The 15,114-nt window shown below is 46.6% G+C and overlaps 2 protein-coding genes across 8 annotated transcripts in view; one reads left to right on the plus strand and one right to left on the minus strand.

Moving 5' to 3' along the window:
• The window catches only part of LOC127010340 (uncharacterized), a 138,432-nt gene extending 135,280 nt beyond the window's left edge, over positions 1 to 3,152 (plus strand). For all 3 annotated transcript variants that reach the window (XM_050884276.1, XM_050884277.1, XM_050884275.1), the window contains one exon: positions 386 to 3,152. In XM_050884276.1, coding sequence (XP_050740233.1) covers positions 386 to 506 — 121 coding nt within the window. In that variant the 3' untranslated portion in view covers positions 507 to 3,152. The remainder of the gene's footprint in view (positions 1 to 385) is intronic.
• A 266-nt stretch (positions 3,153 to 3,418) lies between these two features.
• The window catches only part of LOC127010339 (glucose dehydrogenase [FAD, quinone]-like), a 99,791-nt gene continuing 88,095 nt past the window's right edge, over positions 3,419 to 15,114 (minus strand). For all 5 annotated transcript variants that reach the window (XM_050884270.1, XM_050884271.1, XM_050884274.1 and 2 more), the window contains 8 exons: positions 13,221 to 13,277; positions 12,599 to 12,712; positions 10,975 to 11,131; positions 9,856 to 10,016; positions 8,487 to 8,664; positions 7,994 to 8,067; positions 7,098 to 7,249; positions 3,419 to 5,192 (listed from right to left, as the gene is read on the minus strand). In XM_050884270.1, coding sequence (XP_050740227.1) covers positions 4,958 to 5,192; positions 7,098 to 7,249; positions 7,994 to 8,067; positions 8,487 to 8,664; positions 9,856 to 10,016; positions 10,975 to 11,131; positions 12,599 to 12,712; positions 13,221 to 13,277 — 1,128 coding nt within the window. In that variant the 3' untranslated portion in view covers positions 3,419 to 4,957. The remainder of the gene's footprint in view (positions 5,193 to 7,097; positions 7,250 to 7,993; positions 8,068 to 8,486; positions 8,665 to 9,855; positions 10,017 to 10,974; positions 11,132 to 12,598; positions 12,713 to 13,220; positions 13,278 to 15,114) is intronic.

Raw genomic sequence — 15,114 nt, forward strand, 5'->3', positions numbered from 1 at the left:
TCGGGGCACCATCTAGCGGGCGTTTATTGTTTGTTTTGTTTATTTGTTTGTCTGTCCTTGAGCTGCCTCCCTTGCTGTTAAAAAAAATGTTTGTAGGTTATGCCCGCCAGTTTGTACTTGTACGCATCTTGACAATTAGTATTCATATAGGGGGGAAATAATTGGCGTGGAGAACTAAGGTGACCCGTGTGAGTGAAATATTGTGCAGGTGAGTTTGTTATCATACTTTATTTAGTCACCATTCAGACTTTTACCTCTGCTCAAACTTCCATAATAATCATTTAGCTGATGGGTACTAATTGTAGCGGTGTGTACGTATTGGCGGACACACCTTAACAGTAGGACCCCCAATCACGCCCCAGTCTTACTATGGTTCCCCCGGCAGGCACGGCTACGTGGACCCGCTCGGCATCCTGCGGGTGTCGCACTACACGGCGGGCCCCGAGGGGCTCGTCCAGCGCCAGGAGAGTCGGTGGGTCGGCACCCGGGACCCCTACACCTCATAGGCCGCCCCGCCGCCTCCTGCAGGACTGTGGCGCCGCTACAGAAGTCGTCGTGCAGGAGCGCCAAGGCCAGGAGTGTAGCGGCGAGCGTTTGAAACACTGCCCAAAGCAACCAACCCGCACCTCATACACCCTTGACGGGCATTCCCCGGCCTCGCCCGGGTGCAGTGACTAACTCCGCTAAACCATTAACGCTGACGCTGCAGCAGTGACGCGCGCGACGGACGCTGTGCCGGACAACAAGCCCCGCGGGGCGGCTGTGCTGCCGGGCCCGCGGCATGTCCTGCCCGGCGTGTGCAGCGGCCTGGGCGCGGCACTAACACCGCTCACCACTAACACGCAGCCACTCATGACACAGCGCAACACTCTCAGAAAAGACATAATGTGCCAAGTTACTTCCTCTGTCGAGTTGAATGTCTTCTCTAGAGATCACGTTACTTTCTTTACAGTAGTCTGGGCTTCTTCATTGCCGTTGGGCAATTCTCAAAGAAAACTGTTGCAACGTAAACTCTTATAATGCAGAGCAACATGGCGTCGCTGGACAATGAACACACAGCGGGTTGTGGCATATGTGACCCCACACCTGCAGCCACACACCTGTTGGGTGCTTATTAAGAGCGTGGCCAGAATATGTCCAGAAGAATATTTTTCGTTTCGTATTTGAATATACCGAATGTATGAAGTGTTTATGTGTGGGATTGTATGTAGGCATATATATATATATATATATATATATATATATATATATATATATATATATATATATATATATATATATATATATATATATATATATATATATCCCGGTGATGATTTACTTCCCGTGAGGCTGTCATTAGTTGTGATGGCAAGCAATATCGTGTAATTTATATCGGATGAAATCCCGAGTGTTGTCAGCAATCCTAGTTTGTAGCGTCAGTCCAACTGAAGGAGAAACGTTCGTGCGTAGTACACACAGACCACGCCGAGGCGCCGCCCGCCTGGCCACGCGCGGGGCGGCACACACGCGGGGCCGGGGCCTTCGGGCCACTGGGCTGTCATGGGCCAGCAGGCCTTCAAGTACAGACGGCGACCCAGCACTGGATCAGGAGAGAACTTTGCTGACTGGGTCTCGGATTTGATGCGCGGCCCTGTAATGCTGTGAGTCTCCCCCTGCCTGGCCCAGGCGGCGCCGACGTGACGTACACCCCGCCGGGACACTGTAGTGCACACACACACACACACACACACACACACACACACACACACACACACACACACACACACGAGGCTAAAAATAATGACAGCTATACGTATTTATTTTTTTCAAGACTACTAACCAAAAATTTATTTTGTTGAAGTTCTTAGTTTTCTCATCTTTGTCTCTTTTATTGGTCTGTTCTAGTAATTACTAGCTTCCTCGATTCCCATTAGCAAACAAGGAACGGCCTCCCACTGATATTCTCTTTATACCGGTCTGTCTTGGTGCTTTGTTCAGGTTCCCTTATTTAATTTCTTCCTGTGCCCATTAGTGAACAATGTAGCTGAATACCTTCCATGGGTCTGTACAGCATGCAACACCTGTCCCTGTAGGGGGCCATTCCGTTCCGTGCTGTTGAAGGCTTGCAGTGCCCTTGAAGGCGCCCCTTGCCTGGATACCTGCACGCAGCCTTACAGCCTTATAGCCTGCATGACCCGACGCAAACACTCACAACAACATGCAGCATCACGTACCGTGCTGTTGGACACTGTACACAGGTACACACAAATAGGTACACATTATTATCAGTGTCTACAGAATAGTCTGAGTCTTTCCAAAAAGATAACGTATAGTAATAAGAGGTCTTTGAGCGTCCTTGAGAGCCAGGCTGTTGACGCCCGAGTGTGCAGCGGGGCGCCGCCTCGTCCCTGCCGCGGCCCTTCAGCTTCGGCCATTCTTTGCGGGGCCGCAGTGCTCCCTAACAGTTCGGTGATCACCTGTACATAAAATGCTAATAATTAATTCTAAAGTAAGTCTAATGCTGCTGCTTCAGCCGTGCTCAGGAGGCTTCCTGGCCGTCCAGCGCTGATGAGAGCCGATGACACTTATGTTATTGTCAGTGATTCTATAACTTCATTTAAACGTTGAATAATCTTGTAGCGCGTCGACTTTAATCAAAGAATGGTTCACTTTTTCTCTCGGTGGCCAGCCAGTTGTCAGTAAAGTTCCACATGATCAATATTTTCCCTCATCAGGCCATAAAGGTCTTGATGCCAAGATTTTGTGATGTAAATGGTTTACAGTTTCATTTGTGTTAGGTTTACCCAGAGATACTGCCTTTCGTGGCTTACCAGGTGGCAACAAGAAAAGCCTCCAGACATCACCCCGCCAGCAAAGCCTTAGTGGGGCTGTCGTCCAGGCCTCTACACCCACGTAATCGGCTCTCGACCACGCGAAGGACAGCAGCGAAGTCTCTCCAGTGCACGAGGGTGGCCGCGAGAGCCCCGTCGCCCGAGTGCCTTTGTCCCCCGCGGCCTGGTGGATGATCTGCCTTGCCTGGGGGGGGCGCGGCACTGCCCGGCGGGGGGGCGGCTCGGCCAGGCGTGTCCACCACTAACTGTGATAATTGTTCTTCCCAACATTAAACTTGTACAAAAGGAGGATGGATTAAAAGTGACCAAGACCTTTGATCAGCGTGTTTCACTGCTCCTCATTACTCCTGTTATCTGCCGCCCAGACACTACAGGCCGACACACCAACATATGATAAGGCCTTGCAGAGGTTGTGTTAGTGTTTCAATGGGTAGTTTTATGAGCTAAGTGATAGGCCTTACCTGACTCACGAAGGACTAAAACACACACACACACACACACACACACACACACACACACACCAAAAAAAATAACACACTAACGAAGCCACGAGGACCACACAAGGACAGACAGACGCCACATCGTAACATCACAAGGAGGATTTTTATAACCAAACACAAGATCCACGAACAACATTGACACTACAAGCAACAACAATATGTACATGTTCTTTTTACAGGATATTAAGGATACTGTATACATATATACACTCACAAACAGAACATTCACCCCCAAATCCAATATGCTGACGGCGGCGGGGGATGGGAGGAGGAGGGGAGGGGCAGGGGAACTAGGCAACACCACGCCCTCACCACCCCGAACATAAGTATACCAGCAACACCTGCCCAACACCAGGCTCACGAACACCCCACCACCTCACCAGCACCTCTGTACACCACAATTAACAGTGCTGAGGGTGAATACGAAGTACTTAAAGTATAATGACTCCACAATATTTACATGTCTAATGCAACTCTTCATTATCTTGGTCAGGCTTCCTTCACGCTTCTCTCAAACCGTAAGAAAAGCTGAAGTTCAACAAAGGTGATCACAGCTGCTCAGAGGAACAAGGCCAATGTTGCCATAGATTAGACAACAACAACAACAGACAATGCCACAGGGAGCCAGAATGCAACAACAGTGAAAGCTTGATATCTACACCATTTATGAACAATGAAACGTGGCAAGGAAAAAATGAGTAAAGCTTCAAAAGATATATAAGCAAAAAGCCCAGTGGTTTGTTGACTTCTAGTAAAAATGGAAATAACTTGATCAGAAAGATTGTTTAGTTCTGAGTGTGCAGACCATTGTGTAGGCTCTGATCCTGTGTTGTCTGAGATCTCTCATACTCCTTAGAGGAACGATGGGACATGTCATGTCCACTTCTCGGCGGGCATCAGAAAGTGGAGATCAGAAAATTACATCTAGCTAGGAAAGGGACACTTTTCTGCCCAAAAGGGCACCCTCCTGTCGATCTGTCTCATGTGTCCCAAGACTTTGATGCTTAGATAAAGTTATGAGTCCAGGGCAAGAACAGGTTCGACTGCTTTCTGCTACACGAGTACACTGACTGCTTACCCGCTTGGTCTGCCATGCCCTCCCCGACGTGCGCGGCGCCGCGTGCAGTGAGTGGCGGCGGGACACTGACGCTCTCCTGCTTCGCGAGACGTCTCACACTGAGTGAGTTGTTATTTCGAAGCACAGGCTTCACAACGGCACTTTTGACGGTATCTTATTTAAGTTCCTTGTTTTAATAATTTCTCTTTCTTCCAGTAATGAACGCCCACTACTACCAAGCAGAAAACTAATGTCGGGAGACGAAATGCAACCCCACTGGTGCCCGGCAAGCGCCCTCTCGCTCCACGCAACACTACAAAAAGTTATGGCACGGCACAGAGGCCTGGGACAGCAGCAGAGGCGGCGGCGGCGGTGGTGGTGGCTTCTCCGGGCCTTGGCGGTGGTGGTGCCTGGGTGTGGTGTGTCACAGATGTGTGTCGCACCACTCACAGGTCGGCACCGTCAGCACATCTGCCGCCGGGCTACCGGAGTATGAAAAATCGTTTGAGTAACATTTGTAACACTTCTCCCGCCCCTTCCCGCCTGCCGCCTTCACCTTGCCGACGCTAACTAATGATGCTGTGGTAACCTGAGGACGGCGGCGACGGCGTGGCTGAGTGGTGCTGGTGCGGGTGGCCGCTGGGCGAGTACTGGGGCTCCGCCGCGCCCGCCAACCACTCCTCCTTGATGAGGTCCGCGGCCTTCTCGGCGATCATGATGATGGCAGCCATGGGGTTGCCCGACACGACCACCGGCATGACCGAGGCGTCCACCACCCGCAGGCCGGCCACGCCCCGCACCCTGCCGGGGGAACAGCAGGCGTTAGGGGGGAAGGGAGAGGAAGGAGAGGCTGCAGGTCAAGTGAAGAAAAGGGAGGTGAAGAAGAAGAGGCTTTACATCGAATGAAACAGGGTTTTTTTTTTTTTTTTTTTTTTTACAACAAAGGAGACAGCTCAAGGGCACAAAAAAAGGATACAATAAAAAAAAAAGCCCGCTACTCGCTGCTCCTATAAAAAGAATCAAAAGAGGTGGCCGAAAGAGAGGTCAATTTCGGGAGGAGAGGTGTCCTGATAGGATGGAGAGACTTTAAGTTTTATAAAAGTTTTAATGAGGAAAAAGAAGAGGCTATAACAGTAAAAGCCCGGGAGGGAGAGTAACTGTTAGATGTGAGGGAAGGAGGATGTGAGTGGGAAGAGCCTGGAGGGAACAAGGAGGCAGAGGGTTCAGGTGGAGGAAAGAAAAGGCTGTACCGAAAAGAACCTAATAATCTAATGCTTTACACCAAATCAAACACGGGGAAAAAACCTCAATAGAAGAAACGGGTGAGTGAATGAGCTACAAAAGACCTGTTGGAGTGTGCTTGAAGAATCTTTGACTGACGATAGTTGCTAGTTTTAATAGTGTACTTTATCCTCTGAACTGCATGTGTAAAGCAAAGGAGGGTGGAAGCGGGTATCCTACTTACACAATGTCTCCTTCCTACGACTTTCTTTCAAGGAGGGATCATAAAACCATATCTGCAACTTTTTCCTACAATGTCTCCTCTTAACTTAATCTCTCATGGAAGGACTGTCAAGGTATCCTACTTTTCACAATGTCTCCTTCCTACGACTTTATCTCTTTCAAGGAGGGATCATCAAACCATCTCTGCAACTTTTTTCTGCAATGTCTCCTCTTAACTTAATCTCTCATGGAAGGATTGTCAGGGTATCCTAATTTACACAATGTCTCCTTCCTACGACTTTCTTTCAAGGAGGGATCATGAAACCATCTCTGCAACTTTTTTCTACAATGTTTCTTTATCATAACTTAATCTCTCATGGAAGGATTGTCAGGGTATCCTAATTTACACAATGTCTCCTTCCTACGACTTTATTTCTTTCAAGGAGGGATCATGAAACCATCCCTGCAACTTTTTTCTGCAATGTCTTTTTCTTATAACTTAAACTCTTTCATGGAAGGATTGTCAGAGCATTTTTGTGACTACTCTCCACAATGTCTCCTTTTTCTTGTGACCCAAACTCTTTCAGGGAGTGAGCATAAAAGCATCACTGCAACTAAGTTTGATAATATATTTCGATATCTTTTCTCTTTACAGGAATAGCAATTGGGGGGATTTATGTCAGTATAGTTCTGCCATTAATAAGTCTCCATTACCGATGAAATTAAGAGCAACAAAAGGCGCAGAGAGAGATACTGATTGGCAGAGAGAGTCACATCGGAGGAGCAACAAAAGGCACAGAGAGAAGTTGGCTGACAGAGAGAGAGGGACATCGGAGGAGCAACAAAAGGCGCAGAGAGAGACACTGATTGGCAGAGAGAGGCACATCGGAGGAGCAACAAAAGGCGCAGAGAGAAGTTGGCTGACAGAGAGAGAGGCACATCGGAGGAGCAACAAAAGGCACAGAGAGAAGTTGGCTGACAGAGAGAGAGGCACATCGGAGGAGCAACAAAAGGCGCAGAGAGAGACACTGATTGGCAGACAGAGAGGCACATCGGAAGAGCAACAAAAGGCGCAGAGAGAAGTTGATTGGCAGAGAGAGAGACACATTGAAAGAAGACACACGGGCAACATAAAGCCTGCCGGAGAGAAAAGACACAAAGGGCACACACACACACACACACACACACACACACACACACACACACACAGACGTCCCCCCTCCAAACACACACACACTAACGAAGCCACATGCACCAAACTACCTCAAGTTGTGATCCACCACGCTGAAGGAGTCCGTGGCGGGGCCCATCTTGCATGTCCCCGCGAAGTGGTAGAAGGTGGTGGCCATGTTCCTCACGAAGCAGGCCCAGTAGTCGTCGCTCCCGAAGGCGTGGCCGGCGCACCCCCACAGAGGCTGAAAGAAGAGGCTCAGTAACTATCCGTGATTTACAAGGCATTTTTTTTATTTTTTTAGGAAAGGAGACAATTCAAGGGCGCAAAAAAGAGTCGGCAATGGCGCTGCTTCTCCAAATGGTAATGCAAATGCTCTGACAATCCTTCCATGAGAGATTAAGTCAAGAGGAGACATTGTAGGAAAATGTTGTGGAGGTTTTGATGATCCTTTCTTGGAAGAGTTTAATAGAAGAGTTCAAAATAGAGGCCAGTCATTTGGGATCTTGATATTAACCGATGTTTTATTACAAATGATCACGAGTAACGTCACACCTGGATTTAAGGGTAATGGAAAAGGATGTTATGACCGTCAGTAAAGGGCATATAAACTGGACTAACTCAGGTTCAATAGGAAATAGGCAACAGCTGATCCACAAACAGGGTATAGTTGATAAGGTAAGCAAAGTAAGCAAACATGGAGTCAAGGCAAACATGACGAGGTTTTAATTGTAAGCCAGACGGATTTATGGACGGGGATGATGCAGGCTTTTTTTAGCGGGCTTTTTTGTGCACTCTTTTTGTTGCCCTTGAGCCGTTTTCTTTGATGTAAAAAAAAAAAATCACAAACCAGTCCATGAAAACCCCTGCAACTTCTACGAAAGGCTTTTCAAACAGGTGAACTGAGGTGCCGATACATTTAGGAATACGGGCTTCTATTCACACCTGCCCCCATAGCGCTACCTGCTTGTTTACCACCTGGACTCACCTTCTTGTAGAGTTGGGCTCCCAGGCCCTTGGCGAAGGCCGGCGTCTTCCCAACCTTCAGGGCCAGCTTGATGCCTGTGCAGGAAGATGTTTTGTTAGTTGTTGTTGTTTTTTTACAGCAAAGGAGACAGTTCAAGGGCGTAAAGAAAAAAAAAAACGCTACTTACTGCTCCTGAATAGAAGTCAAAGGAGTGGCCAAATAGAGAGGTCAATTTCGGGAGGAGAATTTCGGTTAGTGTGAATTTGTCTCATTATCACTGTTGAAGGTCATCCCACAGCCCACTCCTTCCCTCTTATAAACACACTAGTCATTATTAGTACACTATAGGACAAGGACTTACCCAACGGGACGATCTAACTGACTGACTAACAAGGACTTACCCAACGGGACGATCTAACTGACTGACTACCCGAATGAGAGAGAACAAGAGAAAAGAGAGACAAATCAAATCACCCCCTCCCTCACACCCTCCACTCTCGCCCCCCCGACCCACCGTTGACGAGGGTGTGCACGTCGTCGGGGTGGCTCAGGTAGTTGGGGTCCACGACGGGGGGGTCCAGGGGGTCACGTGACCGGAGCACCACGGACCCACGGCTCTTGGGACGCATGAGGTAGGGCATGATGGTCATCCCCGTGGTTCCGAACAGCGGTGCGTACTGGTCCAGGTATTTCTGAGGGGGGAGAGAAGAGGGGGGAGACTTTAGTGGTGGTGGAAGGGTAGGGTGAGGAAGAGGGAGAAGGAAAGATGGAAAGGAAGAGGAAAAGAAGGAAAAAGAAAAGGAAAAGAAGAGAGAAAAGGAAAAGAAGGAAAAGAAGGAAAAGAAAAGGAAAAAGGATGAAAGTTGAAAGTTGAAAGATGGAAAAGGAAAAGGAAAAGAAGACAAAGAAAGAAAAGAGAAAGAAGGAATAGAAGATGGAAGAAAGAAAGAAGGATAAAAAGAAGTAAAAGAAGAGAGTACGATAGGACGGGAAGATAAAGGAAAGATTACAGGGTTTTTTTCAGGATTAAGATGAAAGAGATGAAAACCCACGCATATCTCAAGCATTTCAGAGCTCACACATCCACACTCCACAGGTCATAAGGCTTTTGCAGGCGTTGTGTTAGTATATCCAAGGGTAATTTTACGTGCCTAGTGAGATTCTGACAAGGCTTCTGCACTCCATGGACGTGAAAAAATACTCATAATAACCCGAATAATCTCTCTTGTGGCTTTTGAAACATGTTATGAGAGCCGAAAGTTTATCAAAGTTACACAAAATCTTATTCTTTACCTCTTGAAAATAGCACTCACTCACTCACTCACTCACTCTCTCTTACTCTCCCTTTCCTTCCCTTCCTCTATCTCTATCTATATCTTTTCTTGAATGTGTCTATCGTATTGGCACTCACCACCACCGTTGCCATATTATCGTACTCAGAGTTTAGTATTTACCGGTATCTGGCCCATAACTGTTCCCAAAAAGCACCAATAATTAACCATTTAAACGATAACTATATATGAAGCCAGTTATTTGGGTGATGAAAGCAGTTTGGGGTCGGAAATAATAAAAGATTGGCAAATACAAGAGGCAGAGTACGACAGTCTAGCAACGTTGCTCACCACACGACTGCCAGGCCTGCTCCACTCCAACGTTGCCAGATTATCGTCTTCACCCCAATAACTGGCTTCATATATAGTTATCGTAAAAATGGTTAACTATTGGTGTTTCTTGGCAATAGTTATGGGCCAGAAACCGGTAACTACGATGCTCTGAGTACGATAATCCGGCAACGGTGCTCCACTCATCCACCACTCTGTTAGTATCGGCATATCGGTCTAACTTCACACCGTCTTTCCAGCCCGTCCTCCCACCTCACCCACCTGCTTGTCGAGGCCTAGAGCAACACTGGCCAGCACGCCCTCCTGAGCCAGGCCCGAGGACGCCATGTACAGCTGAATGTCCGGCCAGTTCGGGTCGCCGCTCTCTTCCGACACCTTGGCCCAGGCGTGACCGAACTGACCAATGGGTGACGTGAAGGCTCCTGCGGGATAGAAGGAAGATAGAAGGTGTGAAGTGAATGGGGTGTAGTAAATGAGGGTACAGGAAAGGATAAAGATGATGTAGTGTTGAGAGGAAAGGGGGAATGAGTATAAAGGGAATGGGTGTGGAGGGAGGGATGAATGGGGTCGTGGTGTTGAGAGAAGAGGGAGTTTGTGGGTGTAAAGGGAATGGGGTGTAGTAAATGAGGGTACAGGAAAGGATAAAGATGATGTAGTGTTGAGAGGAAAGGGGGAATGAGTATAAAGAGAATGGGTGTGGAGGGAGGGGAGTTGAAAGAAGAGGGAGTTTGTGGGTGTAAAGTGAATGGGGTGCAGTAAATGAGGGTACAGGAAAGGATAAAGATGATGTAGTGTTGAGAGGAAAGGGGGAATGAGTATAAAGAGAATGGGTGTGGAGGGAGGGGAGCTGAGAGAAGAGGGAGTTTGTGGGTGTAAAGGGAATGGGGTGCAGTAAATTCGCTGTAAAAGGAAGAGTGGGGACGTGCTGGTGTTGAGAGGAAGGGGTGAATGGGTTTAAAGGGAATGGGGAATGGGGAATGGGGAATGCGTGTAGAGGGAAAGGTGGAAGGGACGTAGAAATATGGGAGGATGGGGACATGGGTGAAAAGGGAATAGAGTACTACGGGGAACAGGTGTCGAGGTAAGCAAGGATGGGAGGGAGGGAGGGAGTTCATTAGTGAGTTTATGAATGAGTGAATGAATGAATGAATAAGTGAGTGATTGAACGAGTCTGTGCGTAAGTAATTCGTAAGTAAATAAAATAATAAATAAAATAATAAATAATAAATAAAATAATAAATAAAGGTGTCGAGGTGAAGCAGGAAGGGAGGGAGGGAGTTAATTAGTGAGTTTATGAATGAGTTAATGAATGAATAAGTGAAAGTGAATGAGTCTGTCCGTAAGTAATTCGTGGGTAAATAAAGGGCCGCATGAACTCACCTTTGCGGTAGTGAACATAGTCGCTGATCTGCTTGGGGCTGAAGATGTCCTTGGCGGTGTTGGGCAGGTGGGGCCCGACCGTCCAGGTGAGGCCGTACAGGCACATGTGGTCCTGCAGGTTCTGGCCCACGCCCGGCACGTCAGCCACCACGGGGATCTGGGAAGGACGACAATCAGGCACGCAGGAAGGCACTCAGGCACACAGGAAGGCACTCAGGCACACAGGAAGGCACTCAGGCACACAGGAAGGCACTCAGGCACACAGGAAGGCACTCAGGCACACAAGACAGCACTCAGGCACACGGAGTAAAGTAAAAAAAAAAACCATGCAGGAAGGGAAAAAGATATATAAAAGAGAAAGATGAAGGTAACAAAAAGAAAATAAAGGAGGGGAGAATATTTGGAGAGAAAGATGAAGGGGAATATATTAAGGAGCACATAAAGGAAGGGATAGGAAATGGAGAAGACGAAATGTGTAGACAAAAGTAAATAGGAAAATATATAGGAATGAATGAAAAATGGAGATGTGGCAAGATGTAGAGGAGGGTAACAAAACGAATCTAAGGAAAATGATAAGAGGGAGTCATTGAGGGACGAAAGAAAACGAGAAAATTACAAGGAGAACGCAAGGAAAATGAAAAGAAGAAATGAATGAAAGAGAAAACAATCGCAAAAATAGGAATCACAGACGAGACACAAATAGAAAGGTAATGAAAAGAGCGGAAAAACAAAAGAAAACGAGAAAATTGCAAGGAGAGCGCAAGGAAAATTATAAAGAAGAAATTAATAAAAGATAAAATATTCGAAAAAATAGGAATCACAGACGAGACACAAATAGAAAGGTAATGAAAAGAGCGGAAAAACAAAAGAAAACGAGAAAATTGCAAGGAGAGCACGAGGAAAATGAGAAAAAATGGATAAAATAGAAACAATCGAAAAAATAGGAATAATAGACATGACACAAATAGACAAAAATGAGCTATAAAAGGACGAAAGGTAATGAGAAAAGCGGGAAAACAAAAGAAAACGAGAAAAATTACATGGAAAGCGTAAAATAATTGACAGGAAGCGAGGAATGATGAAGGAAAACAATCGATAAAAATAGGACTCATAGGAAAGAAAGAAATGGACGCAAAGGATCCAAAACAGGACAAAAGTTAATGAAAGGGCGACAAAACGGAAGGAGCTGCATGGACAAAGAAAAGAAGCAATCGGAAAATAGAAATCAAAGGTAGGGAAGAAAATAAAGGATACAGGGGAGCTACAAAAGGAGAAAAGGTCAAGAAGAAAGCAACAAAACGAAAGGATCTGCAAAGACGAAGAAAAAATCATTATAATCAGAAAAGAGGAATCCAAGAAAAAAATAACTGGATAAAAAGAAATACCAAAAGAACGAGAGGTTATGAAAAGAGGGATCAGAGGAGAGAAGCAGAGATACAAAGAAGCAGGAAAAGAGCGAAAGGATAAGAAAAAAGCAACAAAACGGAAGGTGCAGTAAAGACACACAAAAAAAATGTAAATAAGAAGAATCAGAAGGTAGATAGAACTGGATACAAAGGTTATTCAAAGGGACGAAAGGTCATAAAAAACGGGAAAACGAGACACACACAAAAAAGGGACTTACCCCGTGAAGTCCAAGGGCGGAGGGGTGACCCAGGCCAGACAGCATCAGCAGCTTTGGGGACAGAAGGGCGCCCGCAGACAACACCACCTCCCGCGCTGCCGACACCCGCCACACCTTGAAGCAGTAGTAGTAGTAGTAGGAGGAGGAGGAGTGGTAGTGGTGGTAGTGGTAATAGTAGTGGTAGTAGTAGTAGTAGTAGTAGTAGTAGTAGTAGTTGTTGTTGTTGTTGTTGTTGTTGGGAGATAGAGGAGGAGGAGGAGGAGGAGGGGAAAAAGAGAAAAAGGAAGAGGAGAAGGAGTAATAGAAGTAACACTAGGGTAATAGTAGTAGTAGTAAAAGTAGAAGTAGAAAAATTAGTAACAGTAGTAGAAGTAGTAGTAATAATCGCAGTAGTAGAAATACAAGACAAAAACAGATACACAAACAATCCCTCATATCAACACAAACACCAAACTTACTTAAAACTGTAGATAAGATAAACAAACCAACAAGCCAACAAGCCTCCACAACATTCCCAAGAAATAAGATAACAGCAGTACCGAGGCCGCGTGCTCGTCCCGGTGAAAGTGAAGGCGTACCTGACGCGTGCCTGGAGACCAACACAACCAAACCGTCGACTCACCTTGCCTTTGTGCTTGTACTCGACCCCCACCGCTCGCTTGTGCTCGTTGAAGATTACCTGAGGGGACGGGAAGGATGAGAGTGGAAGGGGAAGGAAAGAGGAGGGAAGGGGAATGATGGGAAGGGAAGGGAAGGGTAAGAGAGGGAGGGGAAGGAAAGGGGAGGGAAGGGGAAGGATGGGAAGGGAAAGGGAGGGAAGGGAAGGGTAGGGAGGGGAGGGGAAGGGAAGGGATGGGAAGGGATGGGATAGGAAGCGAAGAAAAGGGATAGGGGTGGAAGGGATGGGAAGGGATGGGAAGGGATGGGAAGGGAAGGGAAGGGAAGGGATGGGATGGGATGTGAGGAAAAGGGAGGGCAGGGAAGGTATGGGGAGGGTTGGGAAGGGATAGGAAGGAGGGATGGTAAGGGATGGGAAAGGGAGGATAGGGATTAGATGGGAAGGGAAGGGAAGGGAAGGAAAGGGAAGGGAAAGGATGAGAGGAGATGGGAAGGGATGGGAAGGGATAGGAAGAGTACGGAACGGAAGGGGAGGAAAGGGATGGAAAGGGAAGGGATGGAAAGGGAAGGAAGGAATGGGAAGGAAAGGGAAGGAAGGAGGGAAGGGATAGGGAAGGAGAGAGAAGGGAGGGGATAGAAAAGAAAGATATGGGAGGGAAAGAAAAGAGAAGGAAAGAGAAGGAATGGGGAGAGGTGGGGTGGGAAAGGGAGGGAAAAGATGGGAAGGGGAGGGATGGGATGGGAAGGGCAGGGAAGGGGTGGGAAAGGATGGGAAGGGAAGGGAAGGGATGGCAGGGGATGAAAAGGGATGGAAGGGGAAAGGAAGGGATGAGAAGGAAGGGAAGGGAACGAAAGGAGTAAAAAGAGATGGAAAGGGATGGGAAGGAAAGGGAAGGGAAGGGATAAGGAAAAAGAGGAAAAAGATGAGAGGGGATGGGAAGGGATGGAAAGAGGAAGGAAGGGATGAGAAGGGATTGGAAGGGAAAGAAAGGGATGGGAAGGGATGGAAAGGGAGAGAAGCGATGGGAAGGGATGGGAAGGGATGAGAAGAGATTGGAAGGATGGGAAGAGAAGAGAAGGGAGAGGGAGGGGAAGGGGAGGAGAGAGAAGGAAAACCCGCTCACTACTTCATGGGAACGCGAGCACTAAATTATATGAATTAACTCAAAATTATTAATATGTTCAAAGGTCACCTCTCTCAAGGCCACTTTCTATCACACGAACTCAACTCGACGTGGGAAAAGTTAATGTGTTTTGATGTGCTTGAGAATTTGATAACGTTTTTTTTTAATTTTTTTATTTGTTTGTTTGTTACACCAGAGAGAGCAAGTCAAGGGCAAACTTATAAAAAAAAAAATCAACGGGAAATAAAAGTTCTCATAAAAAAGTGGTAGAGAACTCCAAAAGAGTATTCAGAAACTGTTTGAGAGAGTATACGTGTGTGTGTGTGTGTGTGTGTGTGTGTGTGTGTGTGTGTGTGTGTGTGTGTCACGGGGGTCGCTGATTATTTTCGATTTTTTTAGTCTGAATGTTTTCGATTTTCTACAAAAGTAATTTACACTGAATGTTTTCGATTCTTGCCAAGAAGTATTATTTTCGACAACCCATTTTATGTTTTTTTGGACTGTTTTCGACACATAAATTTAACTTATTTGGATTATTTTCGACACTACTCTTACACATTTAGTGTTCGTTTTGGATTATTTTCGACACAACAATTACCTAGCTAAAGCAGAAATATGTAGTAGTAGTAGTAGTAGTAGTAGTAGTAGTAGTAGTAGTAGTAGTAGTAGTAGTATGGAGGTGTTCAAGTGTTTCGAAACGGTTCACTCATTTCATGTCGAAAACGTTCAGACTAAAAAAATCTAATACAATCAGTCGTCTCAGTAGTAGTAGTA

Source organism: Eriocheir sinensis, chromosome 43 (assembly GCF_024679095.1).
Source record: "Eriocheir sinensis breed Jianghai 21 chromosome 43, ASM2467909v1, whole genome shotgun sequence".
Lineage (NCBI taxonomy): Eukaryota > Metazoa > Arthropoda > Malacostraca > Decapoda > Varunidae > Eriocheir > Eriocheir sinensis.